Genomic DNA, 27,040 nt, shown 5'->3' on the forward strand with positions numbered 1-27,040 from the left:
TTCCCGCTTTCTTCCACTTCCTTTTCTTCTTTTTCCTTCTTCCTCTTCTTTTTCTCCCGCTTTTTTCACTTCTTTCCCGCCGCCGGATTCCGCGTCCTCCTCGGGTAAGTCAAGCCGCGAGTAGATACTCTCGGCTCGCCTTTGTTTGCCCTTACGTATTTTCGTGCCCGACGGAAGGAAAGAAGATGGCCGGCTCGCGTGCGCTAATTTGATTAACGAAAATACGATCGATACGATCGCGGGGTTTCAAGTTCCGGCTGCACGAAAGGCTTGTAACGCCGAGAGATTTATCGCGGCTGTTCGTTTTAATTGGGATTATTGATGGATGAAATTGCCCGGTCGTTTGATTTATCGGGATCCCGATTAATTTCCATCCTCCGCGACTTGTGTCTTCTAATTTTAAATTTGATTTATCGCCTATGAAACGCGATAATGTTACGTAACGAGGTATATTATACAGAGACTGATTCGCTCGAATTGATTTCAGCTGTACGAATGGAGCAATGGATGACACGAAAGAAGTAGTCCGAAATTGCGTCGTACTCTGAATCGCGGAAATGCTATGAAAAATTTAGATCAAGCATCCTCTTATCGTGCACTTGGATGGAACACCGTTTCCGTATTCTTGCAATTTCTACTCGTTTTTAATTATCAACATCTCTATAGGTGTCACAGTGTCGCCTACGAGACAGTATCGATTCTGAAATATTTCCAAGATATCGATGAAACTATGCGACGTCGTGCATTCTCGAACTATAGCTCGAGAAATGAACGATCTGTTCTCTTGTTAGCCCACGTGTAGTCCACGTCATTTTTATTTCTGCGATAAATGCCTATCGACGTGGTGTACACGTCGCTGTCGATTTTGGAACAAAAGCATCTCGACGTGCGTGACACGTCTTTCTAGCGCAAGTGGTTAATCTCCAAAATTTACGTTTCTCTCTCAACCGAACAAAGAAAAGGTACCTATTCGTTGCCAACCCTGTCAACGTCGTAACTCGTCTACCACAACCTGTATCTCGAGAACCAAAATCTCATCGGGTTATTCATTCGTCATAATTCACGCGACCTTTCTTCATCGCCGACCTGTATCGCGAGAACCAAAATCTCATCGGGTTATTCATTCGTCATAATTCACGCGACCTTTCTTCATCGCCGCGATCACCAGCCGCGTTACCGGAATTACGTCAAGTTCCCCATTGACCACGACTTCCGTTCAAGGCACCGAAATTACGCAAAGTTTCCCATTGACCGCGACTCCGGTAGCAAGCGCCGAAATTACACGGGGTTACCTGTTCCCTGCGACTTAACCCCCGAATAGCAACCCCTCCTACGCGTTTCAACCACTCGGCGCGTAATCCCGCGAGCAGATTTTTCGAAGGACAATAACGCGGGCCGCGTTGGCGCGACGCCAGCGTCGACCGCGCAATTCCGGCGACGCCGGTTAATCGACAGTCGGCGAGGTTCCGCGCGAGGAGCACGCGCGTAGAATCGCCGCCGACTCGGTCGGACGACGCGATGTTTCCAGCGAGTTAATTCCTGTACCGTGCAGCCTCTCCGTTTGTGTTTCAGACAATGGACCACCGCCCGTCGAGCAGAGCGACGACGGATGGCTGAACTTCACAAAAATCAGCCGCGCCGAGAGCGGCTGGTACAAATGTTATACCAGGCACATGCTCGACATATTCACCAGCATCGGTTATTATCTCAATGTACGCAGTGAGTATTTTCACCGCTCCATGGTAATTTATTCCTCAGGATATATATTTATTCCTCGATCAGGAGTGTCGGAATCGGGGTTGGAATTTTCGTAGCGCACATTGCAATAATTTTCTGCGAGTTTCGCCGTATCGAGTTGCCTTTTGGACGGGAAAGGATATGTTAATGACACCGGGGATGTTGGAGATTAACGGGAAGAAATTCGAAACGAAGTTTTAGTGATACGTCACGAAACTATTTAAGAAGTTACTTCGAGGAACGAAAATTTCGACCCTGATTATCACACGGAAACTAGGTAGTCTTTCGAACGCTGGTAGCCTCTTTCGTTTCGAGTTATACCAGAAAGGGAGAGTTCAGAAATGGAGTTACCAAGTGGTAGAATTATTAATTTTTGTAATATTCGTTACATCGCCAATTGCTACGATATCGGATTAAGTAAAGACGCTAAAAGTCGCGCTAAATAAACGGTAAAATTGATCGGTGCTCATGGCCGGCGAATGGATTTATTGAGCGACTATGAAACTACCATTCCGCTCTATAACAATGAAAAGGTTAAAAATAGAATAAGTAGAGCAGCTGTACGAGCCGATAAAGGGTACAGTAATATTAGAAATTAATGGAAATCGTGGGCCGCGTTGCACGGCTGTTTGAGTTATGAGGGCGATTGAACCGGGAGTTTCGTTCATCGAAACGATCCAGCGAGTCTTCGAAATGCGATATGTTTGCGTCATCGGCGTAGATTTATGTTATTAAATGTCCGCGGTAAACGTGATTCAAAATTACTTTCAAATTTCCACGGAATATCCATTTCCCGCTCCACGTATTGCTTCCTCCGAAGAGATAATTTACCATTTTATACCACGATTTCGCTCCCCTTCCGATCACACCAGATAAACGTTTCCGTCTCTTGTCGCTTACGAACCTAGACGCGTATTTGTCGGGACGGATATCTCGATTAAGTTAATAGAATTCGGGAAACTGGATCTTTCGTTTGTCAAGGAAAATCTTTCCCTCTCGGAGTACTGCATCGAAACACGACGAACATTAGACACTTCGGCCCCATTATCCGCACTCGTGTGGACATATAACAATTGTTCCGTGAAAAATCATATGGTCGAAGAAAAACCGAGAGGAAAGTGTAGAATTTCCCAGCGAATCTTGCATTAAAAAAATAAAACACGAAGAATGGCGGAGGAATTAACTCGGAAGAAAGAAACTCGCAAAGGAAGAAACTGGAATATTTAAAACACTGGGAGAGGACTCTTTTTATCATACCATCCATAAAACAACAAGCACCTGGACCAGGAAACATCTCATCCGTACGTGAGACGAAGATTCTGTAGAACGAAGCCCGACCTAGCTCCTAGGTAAGCAAAAAGGCTCGCTAATCGTGGGTCTGGCATCGAAAAGAGTGTCGCCCGTCCCAGAGGCAGGCAGACATTCCCTCTAATTCGGAATGCAAAGGGGGTGGTCGTTGTCGCAGCCGATAACCGGAAACCACAGTCATTTGTCAAGTACGGAAACCACCGAGCCAACCGGAAATTATCCGTGCCCTGTCGCGAAAATTTGCAAATTTCCTACCCAGTCCTGGCCCCCTAGGTCCTTCCATCTTGCCATTATAACCAGTGGAACAGAGGGGCAAGGGTGCCGCGATCACCCTCGAACCTTCGAGTTTCCTCCTTTTCCACCACCTCTGCACACCCCTTTCCGCCTCTTCAGCTCCAACTTCCGTTTGCACCGCCGACCGACGGGATCCTGGATACGGGTTTCCGAGCACCTAATCTCTACGCAATTTAGATGGCTCGAGAGCACCTATAAACCAACCAACCCCCGTAAGGAATTATCGATTACAGCGCCATGGCGTCCTGTTCGAATCTCCTGGCCGGATTACTTATCCGCGGATAACGTCTAGGAGGGTTTTAAACGGTGCACACCAATTTCGCGCAGTCACATAGATAGCGCAGGTTCAGAGGGGTAGCAGAGAGGGAAAGTTCTTTGAAAGAGCCATCGTTATGAAAGACACGTCGAGTGTCGTTTCGAAATTGATTTTCAGCGTGACTCTACTCGGGATGAAAAATTGCTGGATAGACGCTGTAACGTCGTTTGAAAAATGTAAAACGCGTCGTTAAATTTTTCACGCCAGACCACTATTTCGAATTTTCCGCTGCTTTGAATTTTTCCTTCGCATTTTAACGTTGAAATCTCGTATCGTTGTCAGAGTTGCCGTCCGCTGTCGGTTGCGGTTTGCGAAAAAGGCACGGGTCAGTAGAAGAGGAACGGGATGCTATCTAAAGTTAGTGGTTAGTTAGTAGTTTGGTTGGCCGATCAGTTAGCGAGCAGTCGTCAAACGGTATTACGCCGAGTCAAAAGCAATCGGGCTTGGAACAATCGACATCCAAAGTACTTAAGCTCCCGGCAGATTAATGAACAATTAAGCCAAAGTTGTACGGTTTGGAGAGGAGAGCAGTTGTTGGTCGGTTGTCAAATACAGATATTAAAGACACTCTGGCTGTGGAAACTTCTAACGCTACCCTCGACCAATTGTCTCCATCGGAGGAATGATGCACGTACAATTCTAGAGCGGAATTTATATAAAAGTCCGATTGTATCGACACTCGGAAATACCTCGGAACGTCCCGTTTGGTATTGTCCGATACGTGTCGCTGGAGTATTTTTATATTTCTGCACGATGGACGACGGATCGGTTGAGCGCGCATGGGATCATGACGCATGGATCCCATCGATGCGGTGAAACGCGACAGAATTGCCCGCATCAGGGATCAAAGCGCGCGCGCGTCAGTCGGAATTTCCAGCGATAGATGAAATTCGCAGGTAACGAGAATCGCCATTAGAAAAAAGAGCGTCCCTGTACCAGCCGTGAGGGGGATGCGCGCGCGCGCGCGCTTTCACAGGGCTAACGAAGGAAAAGTGGAAACTCTTCCCCTCGATCCCACCCCCTGCAGCCCAGTCAGTGTACCCGCTGTTTGTTATAGCGTCACGACTGTGTTTGCTGTAAAATTCCGAACAAACTACAAGACAAACGAGGTATAGCCAGCGAGCCGACCGGGGCTCGAGGGAGGGTGTAAAAGCCTCCTATCGTCGCATCCACCACTTTGATCCCTTTGTTTTGTTATAGGATGAGCCAGAGGATCAGCTTGCTAACTCAAAGGACTGCTCTCTTTAGGATTCCACCCTATCTACCGACGCTCTAATTCTCCTCTCCGGCAAGAGATAGCCCGGCCACGACATCACCAACCCCTCGACACCCTTTCCCCCTCGTAATTGTGGACATAGCGTTAGCTCGAGAGCAAACGATCGCGGACGTATAATTCCGTAGGTGGAATTGGAAAAGGAAAGGTACACCGATGCGGACGTCACCGTGTCCGTTCTTCTCTACTCCCTAACCCCGAGTCCTCCCAGGGAAAAGATTTTCTTCTAGACCGCACCGCACGTGGCCATGCCATTTCCACCTTGAACTTTATCCCCGGTACGTGCGTGCGATTCCTGATGCGCGGCCACATCGTTGTTATCGATGACAACGACCGATCGGATTTCAGGATCGCTTTAAGATACCCCCGGATACTGATGTGCGTCGCGTGCCCGAGAATCCTGCACTCGCGATACGCTGGGACCATTGGTAATATTGAAATCTCCACCGTCTCTCTCGTGACACGGGCTAAGCGCGATTCGGCTTCACGGGAAAGCGAATTTTTTGAAACGAAGCATTCTGGACAAGTTACCGATAAATTTCGGCCTACGGTATTTCGAATTATCATCGTAGGTAATCGGTAGGAAGAAATGCGTGCTGGAAGTGGTTGAAAGCGTTCGAAAGATTATCCTACGTGTTGGCAAAGTTACGAAATAAATCTTTATGCCTTTCCATCTTCTTTCTATGTGTTTCCGCTGCCTTTATTCGACTCTGGTGGCCAACGTTCACCATTTAAATCACCGTTCAGATGGTCCAGATATGGGAACAGAAGCGGAAGCGTTGAACGGCGAGGCTACCGATTCACGGAAGATGGAAGTTCAGATCGGGGGCGCTGTGACTCTGGAGTGCGACGGTGGTTGCTGGGGACACGGTCCTGGAATGGATCCAGTCGGTGGTCCCGGTCCGCTGGCTCTCAGTCGAGTCGTTTACCAGGAAGCTGGCGAGTATCGATGCGTCGCACCTGACAGGAAAATGCAGGACACCTGGCGCGCACAGTTGCCCTATCACATCAAAGTCACCGGTAAGTTCAGTCTGTCTTTTCGTAGTTTCCGTTGAAATTCGAGAGATCGAACCGTCGTCTGGTCGAACGCGAGTTTCAGTCACTTGGCTGACTAGCGGCGGGTCTCTACTACTTGCGCGAATCGTTACACGTTTATTCAATCAAACAATTAGCCCGTTAACTGGAAATATCTTGGCGCGATGATTCATTTATCCAAGGATGATCCGTTTTTAATGTCCCGACTATCTATAATTGTTTCCCACCAATGAAATTGGTCCCTGATTAATAGATAACGCGATTTATCTAATTTTATTTCAGTAAATATAAAACGCTTGCTCTAAATATTCGTCGTACGATATTCTGGTTTTCTTCTACCGAATTATCGAGTCGATCTGCACTGTCATGCGACACTGGGTTATCGATGCAATTCTTTAAGTCAAAGTTAAGTGACAGCGATATCGGGCAATCTTGAATAACTCGAAGCGTCGATAATCAATGCGAAAAGGGTGGTGAGGGTTAATTTACCGAGAGAGCGGCTAATTCAAAGCTTATCGTCATTAGTCACTATCACGAGGCTAACCCTCTTTCGTACCGCTTCAAAGGAATTATCCAATTTTCTCCAATAATTGCTCGCGTGCTCCCTTCGACGACCACCTAATTGCAAGACTTATGAACGCACTTTAGATAAATTACGTTTGATCCCCGCCAGACTGCGTTCGCCAATTTCCACGATTACCTCCCCGTCCGCCATTTTCTTTCGTCCGACTGCTGTCGCTCGAAATAATCGTTTACCTATTTCCCCGAAAATCCACCCGCGTTCTCTCCGTCGCCACGTAACTCGGACTTTTCTCTCTCTCTCTCTTTTTTAATCTCGCCGTGTAAATAGCCATTAGTCGGTGGTCTCGTCTAAATTGTCCATATTCATTAAGCTTTTTTCGCATACGCGCCACCGTTACATATCTCTCGCGTATTTTAGAGCAGCGGTACACGTAACCCGAGTGGGAAAAGCGGGAACGGAGAATTAGAATTTTCCGCCGCGCGTTTTTCCCTCCTTTTCTCTTTTTCCCTTCCATTCTCTTTTTGTTTCTATCCCTGTAACGTTGTTAGCGTCTTTCACGATGCTACCGCGGGCCTTTTCTTCCACCCCCTGGCCCCCTTCCGCGGCGTATCACGCGTAACACCGGCGAAAACGCTGGCTTTTCTTCGGTGCACAATGTGCGACGAGTCCGTTGTTCCGCGAACGCATCATTACACCGGGGCATTGTGCGAATTTTCAGCCGGAGGATAGAAACAGCTTTTTCTCGAAATCTATCGACGCGCTCGTATCGTTGAACACCGGCGTCCGGCCGGGACGTCCCTGGGAGAAAAATTAATTAAAGCGAGGTAAACGCGCGCGTCGGTGTACTGAAATGGGCCCCAGAAATGGGGCGGTGAACGAAATTGAACGTGCAACGACGGATCGTCAACGTTGATGGCCGTCAAATGGAATTACCTTGTTTCTACCGCTGTCCTGTCGCTAACTTTACGCGACGGTGACTATAGGATGCCGTATAAATCTAATTCGCGTTGTACGTGGTAATGGCTGAAATCCTTGATCGAGGGATAATGTAATCGAGGATTTGGCCAGTTCCCAGAGGCTTTAATCCGGAGATCGCGTAACACGCCATTTTAAACAGCCCCGAAAATCTCTGCCTTCGAATAACATCAGGAGTAACGTAATCGAGGGCTCGAGCAACTTCGTTCCAAATCCGAAGTAGAAAATACCTAACCCGACTGCCTTTGACTAAAACGATTCCATGTAATTCGACGATCGACGAATCGAAGTTTGACATAAAAGGAAAAATGTCCGATCGCGGATAACCGTGTTGAAGGGAGTAAAAATTCGGAATAAATCCAAAGATCAACGTCCAGACCGTTTCCACGCGAATGGCCACATTTCGCCGCAGTATCTTCTCCGAGGGGGAGGGACATTCGACTTCCCGGAGGATCGACACGAGGACGGAGGGAAAGGAAAAGTCGAGTCAAGGGTAACAGCAGGGTCTTCGTCGCCGTGGGACTTCTGTTTGATCTTGGAAACACGCGTGTCTGTGTAGAAACGCGCGAGGGACGCACACGTGTAGACGCCGAGACCCGTTTTCCCCTGGCGAGGGTGCGGAAAACAAGTTTATGACGCGGAATGGGAATTGGTGCGTCGTAAAGGCTGCTTCGTACGCACAGGGTCCTGCCGGAACGATCCTGACCTGTTTCAGGGTGGGCCGGGAAACTAGATCTCTCGTGTACGCGCTGGAAATCGAGAAACGCGCGATAGTTTCACGGTCCTAACTTCGTCGTAGGATTCCGGCTTATTCGCGTTACGTTGCTGCCTCGTGTTTCGCAATACAGCAAACGTCTCGGGTTTTACCCTCTTACGCACCTGGCGTGGGCAGAGAATTCGTGGAGATGTATTTTTCTTGCTTCCCTATCGGTACCAACCCTCGGTTATCATTATCGCGAACGATAAGATTTACGATGGCGCAAGTTTGTCGTCGGTTCGGACGAATGTGTAAGAAGTTGAGCGTTAATTCCGATGTGACCGTAGACGAACGACCGTGCTACAAAGGCAGGTTGTAAAACGAAGTATCGCAGTAGAGTCTGAAACGAGAATTAATATCCGCCATTGCTGAAACGTCGTTTATTTGGCTGCACCGTGGTCTTCTTGGAATTTCCCTGATTTAATTTACACCTTGCCTCGAACGTGTAACCTTTACGACCACCGTAAACGAAACGTGTGTAAAATAAAGCAGCGGCTTCTTCCTCACCCCCGTAAATTCGACGATATAACAGGAGCAGGAGCAGTAACGCAAACGCACGAATTCAGGGGTGGCGGGCTCGAAGAGCGCGATAATCCGACCTTAATAAGAGTGTTCCTCGCGACTGCTTGTCGCTGGGTAGCTGGGAAGCCGCGAATGAAAACGACGCGAAGCCCGCGAGAAGTGGAAATGGGGTGGCGGGAACGAGGCGGGTAAGAGGTGGGAAATGGGTGGGAAAGAGGTGGAAAAGCAGCGCAAGCTTGCCGAGGTATTAGAATCTGATTCGAAACTAAATCGGACGCTAATGGAATTGACTATTATAAGTTTGTGTACCGAAGCTTTGAGCCGCGGCTCGACGAGAGAGGGTTGAAACTGGCAGCTTTTGGTAATGGATATCTCTAACCAAATATCTTCTCATAGATTCTGCTCTTGTATTACGCAATTAACGGGATACTTTAAAGAGTAACCGAATAATTTTGATGCGCCGCGCAAGGGTTCCTATAGCTGCCGGAATAATTCCTCGTTTAACCTCGGTATAACCGTGGGATTTCGGTACGGTAGAGCGAAGACGTGATAAAATTTTTCGAAATTGTCAGTGACACGGATTTTAAACGTCGATAAGTTGTTTGGACAGCGTTTGAAAGAGCAGAAAATTCGGTGACGATATTTCCGATATTCTGCCAAACCGAATATTCCAAATTCGTTGAAATCTAAAGATAGGGAAAAAATTGCACATTTTCTACGCTCGCGGGGCGAAACGTGGAAATTCAGGGATTTAAAAATTCGGAAATTTAAATGGAAAAATTTCGACCGCGACTATTCCGCGGGCAAATTTGTCATATAAATTCCGCCGCAGCTTTCGTGCCGATCGAATGTCTTTAATAACCGTCACAGAGCGCATTCCGCGCAGTATTTCTGTCCACGTTGCTTACACGCCGATGATAAATGCAGATTCTTCCCTGGAAGCCGCAATCGCTGGCCTCTTCTCATTCTACGGCCTGTGGAAGCCTTTGCTTGCTATCCAGCCCGAGGCAATCGCTGAAGCAATCTCGACTTCTTATTGATTGCAGCTCAGGCAACTCGTGCGTGTAAGGGGCTCAGCCAGTCGAACGGTATCCTCGGGATTTTAAAATCGTTTCCCTGGATTGAACAAGGGGACGCCACGGAAATCATCCCATCGCGAATTGTCTCCATTTCTCTACCTCCTTTTTCATCCGTTCTCTCCTTGTTGCCAATGGAAAAAAAGAGAATGAAAAAAGGAAAAAATAACCGAACCGGACGAATTTTAATTCCTTCTGCAAATTATCGATTCTGCACAGAAACGTCCAAGTGCTTCCGTTACGTTCTTGGAAATACGCCGAACGTTATCGCGAAATTATGGACGAGGTATAACGAACCATTTGCTGGTTTTATAAAATGTTGAATTCCAATTTCTGTGAGTGGCTAGTCGCGACTTCCGACACGGTTTCTCGCTTATTCCGTCCTGCTGCTTGCAGCTCTACGCTCCTTGCTTAAACGCTCTTTATTAAACCCTCTAAATAGTAGGCCGTTATTAAAAATTCGTGGGAAATAAACGTAGCGCGCCAGGGATTCGTCCGGTTGGATAAATGACCAGTGATTTATAGGATATTTCTTCATCCCTTCGATTTCTCCAATTTTCCAATTTTTTCTTCCCTTTTTCTTTCTTTCCTTTTTCGTGTTTTATAGAGCCACGCACGAGAAACGAAGCGTGCCACGAATATGCCTCGGATAACATGCACTTGGATCCCGAGATTCGCTTCCACAAATATCGAAGTCAATATTTCTCGTTGGTGTTCGACATATTTCTCGAAAGCTCGCGGTTCTTGACTTTTCCCGGGTTATTCGACCATGGAAAATCGCGTTTTCCTTCCGTTCGGTCAACGAAATAAAAGAGGAGAGGAAAGAAAGAGGGAGAAGAAAAAAGATTGGAGAAAATACGGAGCGTGTTTTTGGAAAATTCGTAACCTCGGGAAAATTCTGTCAATCAAGGGGAAGGATGGTCGTTGGGAATTTTACTCGGATCGTTCCGTTAAACGGTCGCAGAAGGAACGCTTGCGAAATATTCCGGTGGCTGTAGGAAGAAGTCGAAGGAACAAGGAAAAGTTTCGCGTTGGACCGAATTGTGGCCGCAATAAAACTACATTATGCTCGCGGTTCTTACGCTAGTTGGCCCCGCGGAACTCTACGACACGTTCGCGATAATTTCCCCGCGAAATTGCGAACTGCTGCCCGAGCTAGACACACTTTCGCAGTTTCACGCGGCTGTAGTCGTTTATCATTAGGCGGGCAAGAGTTTCGGTATTAAAATCTTTTTAAAAGAAAGAAAAAGGTGAAAAGGGGCCAGAGAGAGAACTGATGAAACGGAAAGGTGAAGAGAGACAGAGGGAGAGGGAGGTAGAGAGCGAGAGGGGAATGGTAACGAAACGGTTTCGTCACGAAAGATTAAACAACCTGTTGTTAATTAAGGTTCTCGGGAAATTTGCAGTTGAACGCTTTTCACGGGTAATTCGAGGAAAATTAGTAACCCGTCGTTGATTAAATCAAGTTAGACATTTGCTGATTTACGAACGCTCGTTTCGTACCGTGAAATGAAACTCGAAAAGGATTCTGTTTTCCAAAACACCTGGTATCGCCGGAACTTGAGATTTTATTCGACGTGATATACCGAGCAATTTTCTTCCTCGAAATTTCGTAGGAATTTTAATTAACTGCGCATTCGGGAACACCTTCGGTAACGAAGTCCAGAAATAATGGAACAAACAAGTGGAATAATGCGATTTTCGTATCGATAGAAATTGGAAAATTGATTTTTAGACGAAATTCTTGTTGTTGAAACGAGTAGGAAATATTTCAGGAAGATTCTGTTAGAAATTAGGTATTCGTTAGAATAATACATCATGCCGATGGCTTCGTGACACGTTTATTTTCCCTGGTCGAAATTGGCCAGTCTTGCTATTGTAACGCTTTCGTCTAAAATTATCAGTGTTTATGTTAACTTTCTACGGCCACTCAAATTAGTTAAACTGGGTGACGTTTCTCGTCCGTTTCGCCGAGCGGAACTCTATTATTTCGTGTTACATATTTTCAACCTAATTTGCTACAATTGATTTCCCTTCCACGCGTTGCTACGTGTTTTTGTTCATAAAATATTCGCGTGAAATTTCGACGTTCACTCGGAAACTTGGGTAAATTCGTAAAATTCCATTAATCAATATTTATCGTGATTGATAAACCGAAGAATCCGCAGGTATAATCGAAGATTAATTCGAGAAGATTAATTTACATCTTCGTTCGCAAATATTCATAGACTCGGTATTTCCTTTCTAACTACGTTTCTATACGTACCTCGTGAAAATGAAGCGAAATTGACGGACTGCATTTAATCGAAAACATTTCATCCTCTTCTTTCAGGAAACGTCGATTTCCTCTTCGAATTCAAGTTCCCAGGCAGAGCTCCTGAAACACGAAAATACTTCGTGAAATTATTATGATAATGCAAATTAACATACCGCGAGGAGGAATTTTCGAAAGGAGTCACTATTTAAAAATGTACTCTCAATTTGTAACTAAACACGCCGCTCAATGTATACCATTTCCTCGTTCCTATTTCTCTCGAAGGAACGAAAAATTCCTGGATCCTCGAGGACTCGGATGAAAACTTGGCCGATAAATTTTTAGCGAAGAAATTAAAAGCCGGAAAGGAAGAAATGTATACACGGATCGAGATTCTTTCAGCCAGAATCTCATCCACGAATCTCATTCATCTTGGCAGGTTCTCGCGAGAGGAAGAGACGATAACTAGATTGCTTAGCTCGACAACCGAGGTTATTTCTTCGGCTTCGTACGGCTCGTTAAGCGTTCGTTAAATGTTCACGCTGCGCCGAGCTAAGGCGTGCCCCGTTTTTCGTCTCCTTTTCACCGGGCCGCAAGCTTATTTAAGCGCCGCCACGAGAACTTGTATAATAACAAGTTAAAGTACCATACACTGCTCCGTAAGTGGCTTTTACCGAGGATTATCTTGCTTCACCTGGATCCCGCCAGGTTACCGCTGAAACACAAACACTGGTCGCGGATAACGCGCCCCCTTCGTTCGAATTCGCCTGTATACCTTGCGATTTCTATCGACGTTATTCATAATTCCACCCGCGTGTTTTATCTGCCGTTATCGTGTCGTTTATCCTCTCAAAGGAGAGATAATTTTCGAAAATTTTGAAACAAACCAAGCTGCGATAAGAAATTCGGAAATATTTAATATATTTTTCCCTCTGTTACGTTTTTCTCTCCCAGGAACGACAACTACTCTGCAGCTTCCTTTTTCCTTTGTCAATTCGATCTTGATTCCACTTAGAAGGAACGAGACGTATCTTCCTACGACTTCTTTAGAATGAAACTACCGTCGCAAACACGCTCTACTCGTCCAAACTAAATTAACACGCCAACAATTTTCTTCCCTTTTCTTGCGTAACAATCCCGAGGCAGCGGGGAGACTATTCGCCGAGCTTCCTACCTCGGTGTCCTCCATGTAATAATGTCTGCCGGTATCTCGTGGTTCGAATCTAAATTTAAATTGCTCAAACACTTTCCAGCAGGGCCGGATACTTATCTAAAATTGTTGCTCCTTGATATCGACCACCATCGCATTTTCTCATCAAAGAATAATCGGCCATTCGAACCTTAATTGTCGCTGGAAAACCCATCGGACACGTCGAGTCGAATTTCTAATTAACCGAGCACCCGTTCCCGGAGGTCCCTCGACGAAATTTTCCTCGTAATAAGCGTCGAACGTAAGCAGCTCGTGCTACGTTCCACCGAACCACCCCGTTTCGCAACCATCCCTGGGTAAAGCGTAGTCAAGATGGAAGCGATAGCGCGATTTCGTATTTGCGTGGTTAATAAAAGGAACGGTCGAATCAGCGAGTCATTTACAAGGGAAACGTATCAGAGTGGGTAGGAACAAAGGGCTGATTACGGGATCAAAGCACAGGAAGGAAGAGGGAAAGGAAGAGGGAAAGGAAGAGGGAAAGGAAGCGGTTCTCCCGTGAAAAGGTCCTCGCACTCCTCTCTCGTCTCGTCGACGGCAATAGCTCACGGCGGGTTGTAAATTTTTCAACGAGTCGAAGTTTCAGTTGCTCGCCATCCCGTTTTTCCCCGCCGCGCGGAAATTAACCAGCCTCCTTTTGTGGCCTGTTTCGCGGTTGCCGCTCGCGCGCGATGCGATTAAAGGAAGCTGAATCCGCCGGCTCCTTCGTCTCCGCGAGTTTCTTCTGTTACTCTTTATTCGTCGATTCGGAGTTATGGCCCGTTGAATGGAAATCAGAGGCAGCGCCGCAGCTCGTTTCCGCAGGAAAATTCGCTGATGAAGAGGGAATAAGTCTCGGAGATACTTCGATGGTGAAATAAAATGAAGCCGTTTCTATTGGCGATCTGTGAGGAAATTTAGGGGCTAATCAAATTTCCAATCTTTTTCTTTGCCAATGTTTAATCGCGGGACTATGATCGATTATGGTTTCAGAATGATTCCCCGGTTCGCTCGCGCAACTGGAGAATTTCTAATTTTAGTCGACTACTCGTGGTACGACTTGGGAATGATTTATTATACCTTTGGCAATTTAATTGCTACTTCCGAGGAGGAAAGACAGGGAAATGTACACGCAGAATTATTTGAAACGATGCTCCAAAATTATTCGATATCGCAGTCTTAATATTGCTCTTAACCTTATCGTAGAGTATTTCGCGAGTCGGTCAAGGAATAACGTCGGAGGGAAATATAAAATGTAAAATTGCGTATTGTATGCTGCAGGAATACGCGAAATCATATGCCAATATTTAATTTACGCATCTGCTAATTGTCAGCGGCTAGACTGCTTCCTATGGCGTTATAATTGGACGCGTAAAGGTGACACGATGGAAGTGTCGCGATTCCGGTGGTTGCTGATGGAATTCCGCCTTCGCGTACACGCCCGCCACATATTCCGTTGAAACCGTCACGAAGCCTCTGAACAATTTTCCCCGCGGCAATCTCGGGCTTCTCATCGATTGTTGTAGCAAGTTTCCTTACGGTGTTTCTGCGAACGATTGCACTTATAACACGCCGAATGCATGCCAGAGAGAAAATACCACGCAATTGTCGTCGAGATGAAACCGATACTCGCCACCCGGCGAGATGAATGGAGAAAATTTCCTTCCTAATAACGTAAAAGCACTTGCAACTTTGAAAAATGATGCAGCGCGCTATTAAAATTAAGCGATCACAGTTTCTTTAGTATGCGATCATCGCGACATTTCACGAGATAAATATGCTTCCATTTAATTGATTCGGGAATTAATTTAATGACAATATTTATTAAAAAGCAATTAATTTATCGAATGAATGATATCTCTGTGACGCAATCACGCGTAGTTATGTATGTACGCACAAACAATTATACAAGAATTCAAACGCGTATAATTGGAAATTTAACCGGGATCGTATGTGAAAACGCCCATGAAATCATGCACACGCACAAACAGACGCACACGGAAATTCGAGAGTAAATTAAAAAATAATTCATTCATTACGCACAACAATATCTATACCTTTGGATGTGAAAAAACATGTTATTAAATTAAAAATCGTACAGTGGTCCACTCGCATAAATATATAAAAGAATAGTACACGGAAGATCATAAAATCTACATTGAAATTAGCGAACGCGGCGAGTATGATGTATCAATGCGCAGGGCTGCGTGAACCCGTAGACGCATGCGCAGACACGTTAGTCGTCACTTCGTGGAAGCGTGCGCATAACCTCGCGAACACATGCGGTAACGAACGGGCAATCACGCGAAATCATGCAAGTACATACGTGAACACATGCGGTAATTCATGGTTAAACACACGCGTACACATGCAGTGATAGTGATCCATGGTTAAACACACGCGGGACACATGCGGTAACACACTAGTGACCAACCTTAACCGCGCGGACACACGACTGGACACACATGGAAATACGTGGAAAAACAATAACCATCTACGAACATCTGTCGACAGATACAGTAAGATCATTGATACATATTCCTTAATTTAACGATAAACCTAATCTCAAAATCACGAGTATACGTGTAAGCTATTAAATTAGGTTTGGAAATGGTTCAATAGCGAAATGTTTACGGTATAGCAACCTTTGCGAGAAATAGGTTAGCGACCAGAGCACTGCGATTCCACCTACCGTCGATAATACGAACTAACGAATACTTGAAAATTATATTAACGAGAGTATTATTAGTACAGTGTAAACTCCTTCCTTGTCGAGTTATTAACTGCGATTTATTGAAATTTAATTGTTTGCGTTATACATTGGTTTACCTGGGGAAATTTATTATTAAAGTTATAATCAACTGCAGTATTATCGAATTATTATTTATTCTTCATATATGCGAGAATTTCGATTTAATGGAAGTTCTTCGTGCTTTAGATATAACGATTGCTAACTGTTTAAACTTTTTCGTCACTATTCTATTTTATTATTTTGTCATTTTACCTACGCGTTCCAATTCTATCCATTTAAAAATCGTACTGCCCATTGGTCCTTCGTTTAGAACGGATAGCAACTGTGTTAAAACGAGATGGACTCCACAGTCAGAATGTTCGTTCTCACGGACGTTACTGTAAAATTCCCTCGTTCTCTATAAAAATTGCCTTCTAACGGGACTGGTTCTGAAAAACACGAGCACACACTCCACTACCTGGGGACTCGCTTTTTCTCTCACCGTATTCCCTTTCCACCAGCACCAACGAACAATCGTCCGCATACAGAGCCGGGCTGTCGATATGTATTATATATTTTATTTCGCTGTTTTGCAAATATGACCCCCTTTTTCGTGCTGTTACTGATTTTACTTCACCGTGCTTCCGTATATTTTCGTACATTTCTCATACCTCTTTTTCGTTTCATTTTTCCATTTTACTGACTTTCCAATTAATTATCACGGTTCTCTTTTATACCTCCTCGCTTATGTCGCGATTACCCCGAATCATAGGGGATGTAAAAATTATGATAAGTTTATAAAATTCGTCGCTGTGGATATTTACGTAAATACGATCCCTATGGAAATTCGAAACTACCCTAACTTCTGTAGTCGAGCGATAACTCTGGTCCAATTGATTGGGGATGATCAGTGCCATTGTTGGAAGTTTTACTTCGCAAGGTTGCTGCGTTTCCTTTGGCGACTATGATTACGTTTGGAAATCCTCGCGTGTCGTAGAAGCTCCCCTGCAATTGCAAATATATCTGTCGCCTGCAGCTTTGTCGGGTCTGTCGAGATCTCTCTGGTCGTTGGGAAGGTTTCGATGAACCGTCGGAAAAACTCCACTTCCCGCCAGGCGGCGTGGTGCTGTAAAAAAACAAGATTGAGTGGCCGTCGATGGAAGTTTTCTTCGGGCCGCGTTACACGTATGCGGCCGCGTATCCCTTCGTCGCGATTCGATGATGAACGACTCGACTCTGTCAGTGTCGCGTTAGACAATGTAAAAACGTTCGACCACGAGGATCAATTGCCCGTCGTAATGGCAATAGTCGGTCCATCCTGCATCCACGTCCACGCTCGAGAATTACGCGGGGTCTGTTGACTCTCGACCTGGCATAGTACTTGTTAGATATCTTGAAAGTGACTCCCTCTCGATTCCACCTCGATTGAAAATTGGATAGGATATTAAACATTTCGCTTACGATGTCGTGTGAGCCTCGTGATAAGAAAATCGAGACAAACGTGGGTATTGTGGGGGCGCATCCGACCTCGTCAGCAACCAGCTAGGGATCAAATCATTTTGGGTCCTTAGTACAGAGTAATAAGTAAGTCGCGTTGGCTGTCGAGTTTTCCTTCACAGTGCGTCCCAATTTCATCCCCTCTGGATGGCAAAGCGCTTTTCCCCAAAAAGAGTTTGGAAGAAGTGACTGCACAATGGAAGCCGATGTTCGACAGAGTCATATCCATCTCATCTACGTCATCCCTTCGGTATTATGGGTGAGAGGCGTGATTTGAAGCTAATGCTCAACGTAAACAACATGAGTCAAGCTCGTGGTTAGGTTTCGTCGGTCTTTCTGTCTCAGTTACGTGTTATTCTTCGCCACGTTAGTACGAAATGGTTCGACGTGTGACTCTGCTGTTCACTGTACCACGTGCTATTGGAATTTCAACGATTCTCGGACGAGAGTGCGGTTAGTAACGTTTATTTTACTTCCTTATAACTTTTTCACTATTTAAAGAAAAATTTAGAATAGGTAATAGAGTGGTCCGTGGAGAATAGTAGAGGAATCAGTTTGAAGGTTTTCGTTGGGCTCAGAGAGGATACCTGCGCATTTATTTTGTCGAGGAACCTAGTAATTTAGACGTGCCTCCACAATGTTTAATGATTGTTTTAATTAGTCAGACTCGTGGTTAGTTTTCGTCCATGTCTTTGTGTCTTAGTTACGCGTTATTCTGGAACCGTGTGACCGACTTTGTTGTTGATTATGGCACGCGCCGTAGGAATTTAAATCGTAAGGCAAGAGGTTAAGGGTAGTAACGTTAAATTCGTCGTTTGGAGTTTCCGCGAATATATTTAGACGAGTGCCCATTACTTTGTCGCGAAATTTCGAGGAAATTGGTTAAATTTGTCGGCTGAATGAAATTTGGGAAAGTATGCAGGATAAACTGGTCGATGGTACGAGGAGAAATTTCATCTCATCATTGTTGCAATTACTTCTTGTTGTGCTGTTTTTACAAGCGATATTCGCGTTCGCAGTGTCTCTGTCTGCAAGTCTGGAAAGAAGTTATGGCGTTCCCTTTGAAAGCCTGTTTAACTTCAACTGGAAGTATTATGGCAGAAATTACACGTTCTGCTTACAAAATGTAATATCAGTATGTTTTATGTATCTCCTGCTACGAATATATCAACGTAATACATGCATGACTAGAATACGGAGGAGAAATAGAATGTGAAAGGAAATATTGTAGAATGCAGAGAGAAATGGGTTCGTCTTTCCTCAGAGATAAACCATAAACCGGTACAACGTGAATTATAACTCTCTGCTGTAAGCAAAATTATCTAACAAGTTGCAGGATCTAATAGAAATTTGGATAACAATTTTATTCAACCTACATAATGAAATTTCGAAATAAAATCTATCCGCTCGGCAAGAACTAAGTTTTCTGCGATATACTCCTCGGTTTAACCAAATATTTCATCGCACGTTGATTAACCGAAAATCAACGGGTACGCGAGCATGCCAAAAAGAATAACTACCCAACAACTGCAACCATCCGGCACACGAATTTTCAGATGTCCAACTTTCATAAATCCACCGAATGCGAATGAGAACTATTTTAATCTGCCGGTTCGTTACTCGAAAGTTAGCAATCGTTCGATCCAGCTGCGGGAAGTGAATCGAAACGGAAGAAGTTATCGGTTCAGATCCTTCGCGAAGCGAAAAAACACCGCAACAGGGTGAAATGGGGGAAAGAACAAACAGCTATCCTTTTTAACAAGCTGTGCAATAATAACTCGTGGCTGCTCGAACGAGAACGCAAATACGTGCGGAAAATTGAAAACAAATATATTTTTAACTCGACTTGCAACTTTCGTTAGGATTCCTATCGCGTTTTGTTTTTACGCGATTGCACTCCGGTGAGCCATAAGAGGTTTCGCCATTTTCATCCCCTGGCTACTCGTCGTGGCCACGGGAAAGAAAAGAGGAGGAAAAAGGAAAATACGAAGCAAGCTTGAACTTGGACGATAATCGAGTCACGAAGTGCTGTTAAAGCGAATTATATAGTTGTTAATCGGGCTACACTACCGGTTAGAAGGCAAAAATTCGTGAAAGATACTCACGGAAGGCCGGATATGATCATCCAGTTGCCCAAGGGGATGACGCGAGAGAATATAGGGAGTTTTCGGAGTCAATGACTCTCTGTCGCGTCTTCGATCTCCCCTGTGACTGGATTTCTGTCAGCCGAGATTACCTTTTTTGTCATTCCTGTCACGTCTGTCTCTCTTTCAGCCGCCCCCATCCCGTTCTCCGTTCCTCTGCCTATCCTTCGTTCTTCCCACGTTTTTCGCTCAGCAAGGATATTTAAAAAAGGCAGAAAAAGACGATGGAAACGTTCTCTCGCGTTGATCGCGTGACGTTCGATTGATTTCCAGTCACCGGGCTGAGCAACTTTGAACGAGAGCTTGGTGAAACGAAAAATTTCGCTACCCGAGATGATCGAGACCCCCGTAGTGTAGTTAAATTAACTCGCGATTCGTTCGAATACCGAGTTACACGGGCCAATATCAACTTTCGCTTCTTCGTAACTTTTAACCGGATGATGATTTTCATATATATTAAAATATTTCCCAAATGCTTGCCGTTCGAATATTACATCAGAGGCACACGAGGTATTTTCGTTCAGAAATTGCGCCGTTGCGATACATTTAGGATAGAAACACCGCGAAAGATTTTCTAGGAATTAGTCATTCGAGAAAAGATTTCTCCTCTGTACGACGCAGTCTTTTAGAAACATCGACCATTTATCAATTTGTCCACGGTTTAAGCCGCTCTGCCTTTAGCCAGACGGGAAGAAAGAAGTATTATCTGCTAAACAGATTTCAATTTCGCGTTGCCCCCTGGTGAACAGCTACATTTGCACGGTACACCGAGTCGCGTGACTTCTATAGGAACGCTATACGGTCTCGAGGGCTGACAGATGTAGTGGGCATTAACTGTCTTTTACTCTTGTTGCACTACCCTCCCTTCAACCCCTTTCCGTTTTCCACTTAACTCCTTTTCGTTCCACCGGTTTGCTCGGCAACGAGAACTTTCTTTCCATCCCCGTTTCACACAGACTGATCAATTTTGTTTTCGACTCCGCGAAAGTTGTTTTCGACAACGACGAGCTTTCGAGATTCTGTCATAATGTCCGCAGCTGTCGCTCCATTTTCCGAAAGAGAAACAAAAAGAACAGCGAAACGGAAAACCAACTACAACAGGAAAAAAAGAGACAAAATTGGACGAAAAAGTGGAAAGTAAAATAATAAACGAGCCAAATGTCAGCGAACTAAAAATCCTTTGAATAAGCTATCCATGTCGAAAAAGGCTGCCATTGCGAGCGTTATAAAAATCATTATCAACAGACTGTTACTAAACGACGTTATCTATAACTGTTTCGATCACGTTTCAACAGCTTTCGAAGTGTCCATCCTATCACGGTCCCTTTAACACTAAATTTATAGATGTCGATTATATATCTATTTTTACTGAAGCGAGCCAGTTTGATTCATACAAGAAAATTGAAGTTTTCTGCAGAGAAAATAGTTCCAAATCAATTTAAATGAAAGATTTATTATTAAAAAATTGATTTCAAACATTTTTTACATATCAACTCTGTATTTAATACAATACAATTTAAAATGAAATAATAACCTGCACATATAAATACGTAATCATGATAGCTGTGCTTGCGAAGAAACTGCTAGAGTATAACCGGCGTTACGTGTCGTTTCGAATCAATCATTGTATGACGCGATAGAACCCCAGAAAAATCAAAACAATAAACTCACCGTTCGTATGTCATTTCATAATAACTATGCAGCTCCAAATTAACTACACATGGAACGAACGCCTTGCTATCTCTAATATATATTATCTCCAGTCGAATCGATGAAAACACCTATTCGTTTCTTGTAATTTCTTCATGACACTCGAGAAAATACGCGGTAATATGGGAGCCATGATGGACAACTGCGCAGGAACAGTTGCGCGATAGTCGCGCATGTGCAGTTCGTAAATTCATCTACGCGTGACGTCAGAATGCGCGCGCAACTAGCGCATGCGTAGTTCACAACTTCGTCTACACGAAATATTAGGATACACGCAAAGTATGACCACACCCAAAACTATTTATTCCGAAACCACTAATTAATAATATCGACTACTTATAATATAATTACTCATAAATGAAAGAACTGCTTTAGCACTATATAAAAAAATTGGAAAATGTATAAACTCCTAGAACTGCAATGTAAAATTGACGCAACAAACGATTAATAAATAATAAAAAATTATTACGCAGTTTCATGATGCGTATAATAAAATTTTTCAATCTCACATTTCTGTATCTTTTTTCTTACCGATTTTACTATTCTACTATTTAAAATCAAATATTAACCTAGACATAAGTATACACAATCGAGATCGCTTTGCTCGCGAAGAAAATGCTAAAGTATAACCGGCGTCACATGTCTCTTCGAATCGTTCATCGTACGACGCATTAGAACGCCAGATAAATCATAAAATGATCGACTCACCGTTCGTATGTCGTTTCCCCGTAACCCTGCAGCTCGAAATTAATTACACATGGAACGGACGCCTTGTTCTCTCTGCTATATGTTATCTCCAGCGGAATTGATGAAAACTTCTATTCGTCTTTTGAAATTTCTGCACAACACTCGGGAAAATACGCGGTAACACGGAAGCCATGATGGACGTCTGCGCAGGATCAGTTGCGCGATAGTCGCGCATGAGCAGTTCGCAAATTCATCTACGCGTGACGTCACACTGCGCGGGAAACTAACGCATGCGCAGTTTACAACTTCATGTACACGAAATATTACGATGCACGTGAAAAATTACTACGCCCAAAACTATTTATTCCGAAACCACTAATTACCAATATCCATTGCTTATAGATGAAAGGACTGCTTTAGCAGTATTTAAAAAAAGCTGGAAAATGGATAAACCCTTAGAACTGCATTGTAAAATCGACTAGCCAGAGATTAATAAATAATAAAAAATTATTATGTAATTTCATAATGCGTATAATAAAATTTTTCAATCTGATATTTCTGTCCCTCTTTTATCCATTTTCCAGGTCCGCAATTTAAAATGAAATAATAATCTAGACACAAGTATACGTAATCGAGATCGCTGTGCTTGCGAAGAAAATGCTAAACTACCACCGGCGTCATGTGTCTTTTCGAAACGTTTATGGTATGACGTCATAGAACGCCAGACAAATCATGAAACAATCAACTCACCGTTCGTATGTCGTTTCACCGTAACTAAGCATCTCGAAGTTAACTACACATGAAACGGACGCCTTGTTCTCTCTGCTGTATGTCATCTCCAGTCGGATTGATAAAAGTGCCTATTCGTGCCTCGTGAAATTTCTTCATGACGCTGGAGAAAATACGCGGCAATACGAAAGCCATGTTGGACGTCTGCGCAGGAGCAGTTGCGCGAAAGTCGCGCATGAGCAGTTCGCAAATTCATCTACGCGTGACGTCACACTGTGCGGGAAACTAGCGCATGCGCAGTTTACAACTTCATGTACACGAAATATTAAGATGCACACAAAGTATGACCACACCCAAACCATTTATTCCGAAACCACTAATTAATAATATCGACTACCCATAATATAATTACTCATAAATGAAAGAACTGCTTTAGCACTATATAAAAAAATTGGAAAATGCATAAACTCCTAGAACTGCAATGTAAAATTGACGCAGAAAAAGATTAATAAATAATAAAAAATTATTACGCAGTTACACGATGCGTATAATACAATTTTTTAATCTTACATTTCTGTACCTTTTTTCTTACCGATTTTACTATTCTACTATTTAAAATCAAATATTAACCTAGACGTAAATATACGTAATCGAGATCGCTCTGCTCAAAAAGAAAATGCTAAAATACAACCGGCGTCACATGTCGCTTCGAATCGTTCATCGTACAACGCATTAAAACGCAAAACTAATCATAAAATGATCGACTCACCATTCCTGTGTCGTTTCCCCGTAACTCTGCAGCTCGAAATTAATTACACATGGAACGGACGAGTTGTTCTCTCGGCTGTATGTAATCTCCAGTCGGATTGATGAAAGCACCTGTTCGTTTCTTGTAATTTCTTCATGACACTCAAGAAAATACGCGGTAATACGAAACCCATGATGGACCACTGCGCAGGAACAGTTGCGCGAAAGTGACGCATGCGCAGTTCGTAACTTTACCTACGCGTGACGTCAGAATGCGCACGAAACTAGCGCATGCGTAGTTCATAACTTCCATCATGGTTTTCGTATTACCGCATATTTTCCCGAGTGTTGTGCAGAAATTTCAATAGACGAATAGACGTTTTCATCAATCCGACTGTAGATAGTATACAGCAGAGAGAACAAGGCATTCTTTCCATGTGTAATTAATTTCGAGCTGGAGAGTTACGGTGGAACGACATACGAACGGTGAGTCGATCATTTTATGACTTATCTGGCGTTCTAATGCGTCGTACGATGAACGATTCGAAGAGACATGTAACGCCGGTTGTACTTTAGCATTTTCTTCGCGAGCAGAGCAATCTCGATTACGTATACTTATGTTTAGGTTAATATTTGATTTTAAATAGTAGAATAGTAAAATCGGTAAGAAAAAAGGTACAGAAATGTGAGATTGAAAAATTGTATTATACGCATCGTGTAACTGCGTAATAATTTTTTATTATTTATTAATCTTTTTCTGCGTCAATTTTACATTGCAGTTCTAGGAGTTTATGCATTTTCCAATTTTTTTATATAGTGCTAAAGCAGTTCTTTCATTTATGAGTAATTATATTATGGGTAGTCGATATTATTAATTAGTGGTTTCGGAATAAATGGTTTGGGTGTGGTCATACTTTGTGTGCATCTTAATATTTCGTGTACATGAAGTTGTAAACTGCGCATGCGCTAGTTTCCCGCACAGTGTGACGTCACGCGTAGATGAATTTGCGAACTGCTCATGCGCGACTTTCGCGCAACTGCTCCTTCGCAGATGTCCAACATGGCTTTCGTATTGCCGCGTATTTTCTCCAGCGTCATGAAGAAATTTCACGAGGCACGAATAGGCACTTTTATCAATCCGACTGGAGATGACATACAGCAGAGAGAACAAGGCGTCCGTTTCATGTGTAGTTAACTTCGAGATGCTTAGTTACGGTGAAACGACATACGAACGGTGAGTTGATTGTTTCATGATTTGTCTGGCGTTCTATGACGTCATACCATAAACGTTTCGAAAAGACACATGACGCCGGTGGTAGTTTAGCATTTTCTTCGCAAGCACAGCGATCTCGATTACGTATACTTGTGTCTAGATTATTATTTCATTTTAAATTGCGGACCTGGAAAATGGATAAAAGAGGGACAGAAATATCAGATTGAAAAATTTTATTATACGCATTATGAAATTACATAATAATTTTTTATTATTTATTAATCTCTGGCTAGTCGATTTTACAATGCAGTTCTAAGGGTTTATCCATTTTCCAGCTTTTTTTAAATACTGCTAAAGCAGTCCTTTCATCTATAAGCAATGGATATTGGTAATTAGTGGTTTCGGAATAAATAGTTTTGGGCGTAGTAATTTTTCACGTGCATCGTAATATTTCGTGTACATGAAGTTGTAAACTGCGCATGCGTTAGTTTCCCGCGCAGTGTGACGTCACGCGTAGATGAATTTGCGAACTGCTCATGCGCGACTATCGCGCAACTGATCCTGCGCAGACGTCCATCATGGCTTCCGTGTTACCGCGTATTTTCCCGAGTGTTGTGCAGAAATTTCAAAAGACGAATAGAAGTTTTCATCAATTCCGCTGGAGATAACATATAGCAGAGAGAACAAGGCGTCCGTTCCATGTGTAATTAATTTCGAGCTGCAGGGTTACGGGGAAACGACATACGAACGGTGAGTCGATCATTTTATGATTTATCTGGCGTTCTAATGCGTCGTACGATGAACGATTCGAAGAGACATGTGACGCCGGTTATACTTTAGCATTTTCTTCGCGAGCAAAGCGATCTCGATTGTGTATACTTATGTCTAGGTTAATATTTGATTTTAAATAGTAGAATAGTAAAATCGGTAAGAAAAAAGATACAGAAATGTGAGATTGAAAAATTTTATTATACGCATCATGAAACTGCGTAATAATTTTTTATTATTTATTAATCGTTTGTTGCGTCAATTTTACATTGCAGTTCTAGGAGTTTATACATTTTCCAATTTTTTTATATAGTGCTAAAGCAGTTCTTTCATTTATGAGTAATTATATTATAAGTAGTCGATATTATTAATTAGTGGTTTCGGAATAAATAGTTTTGGGTGTGGTCATACTTTGCGTGTATCCTAATATTTCGTGTAGACGAAGTTGTGAACTACGCATGCGCTAGTTGCGCGCGCATTCTGACGTCACGCGTAGATGAATTTACGAACTGCACATGCGCGACTATCGCGCAACTGTTCCTGCGCAGTTGTCCATCATGGCTCCCATATTACCGCGTATTTTCTCGAGTGTCATGAAGAAATTACAAGAAACGAATAGGTGCTTTCATCAATCCGACTGGAGATTACATATAGCCGAGAGATCAAGCCCTCCGTTCCATGTGTAATTAATTTCGAGCTGCATGACTATGGTGAAACGGCATACGATCGGTGAGTCGATCGTTTTATGGTTTGTTTGATGTTTTGTTATGTCGTATGACGTACGATTCGAATCATTTTCATCGCAAACATAGTGGTTGCGAGTACTTATATAGATTAATATTTAATTTGTGTAGGGTATATGTGTACAGTATGTTATCCAGTTTAGATCATGGTATTTTTGCTTTCCCTGTATTAGAGATTGTTAGCACAAGTCAGTACTATATATATATATATAATTTTTAACGAGTTTATTTAGCTTAGTCTGTAAATTTAGTTTTAAATTATTCGAAATTCGTTTCTTTCTCGATTTTGCAAAATTGCTAGCGCTCATAGGATTCGATGAAAAAGTTCGTCTGATCTGGAGCGGATTTTCCAAGAGCTACTCGAATAGCAAACGGATCTTCGTTAATTATAATCCTCTCTGCCGTGGGAAATAAAAGCTCTTTGAAACAATTTCGTGAATAGGAATCGATATTATAACAGTTTTTAATCCCTGAAAAGGAGAAGCGTTCCATGGAGGGGTGAAAAGGGCGCTATCCCCTCGTATGCCGTGACACGAGCAGCGAATTAATTTTTCCAGTAAAATATGCAACGACAGCCATTAACCCGCGGTACAGTGCGCGGAAACGACTGTATTGGCAGGTCGGTTCAACCCCGGTAATGATCACGGCGGCGATTTAATAGCCGTGTAATTAACATGTGGAGCGCATCCGGAATGCGTTGCGCCATTAATGAACGGAATTGAGGAAGATTAAACAAAATTCGGTCGAGTTATCGTGTATTTTGGCGCCCGCCGATCGGGAGTGCCTTCGATCCAGCCTACGTCCGGGAAATTTCA

The 27,040-nt window shown here is 43.5% G+C and overlaps 1 protein-coding gene across 1 annotated transcript in view; it reads left to right on the top strand.

The window, feature by feature from the left end:
- tei (irregular chiasm C-roughest protein teiresias) overlaps window positions 1–27,040 on the top strand; it is a 185,615-nt gene that overhangs the window by 86,419 nt on the left and 72,156 nt on the right. Inside the window, exon 6 of the mRNA XM_017907067.1 lies at window positions 5,676–5,948. Coding sequence (XP_017762556.1) covers window positions 5,676–5,948 — 273 coding nt within the window. The remainder of the gene's footprint in view (window positions 1–5,675; window positions 5,949–27,040) is intronic.

The sequence above is a fragment of the Eufriesea mexicana genome, unplaced genomic scaffold (genome assembly GCF_001483705.2).
Source record: "Eufriesea mexicana isolate 0111107269 unplaced genomic scaffold, ASM148370v2 scaffold6802, whole genome shotgun sequence".
NCBI classification, from domain to species: Eukaryota; Metazoa; Arthropoda; class Insecta; order Hymenoptera; family Apidae; genus Eufriesea; species Eufriesea mexicana.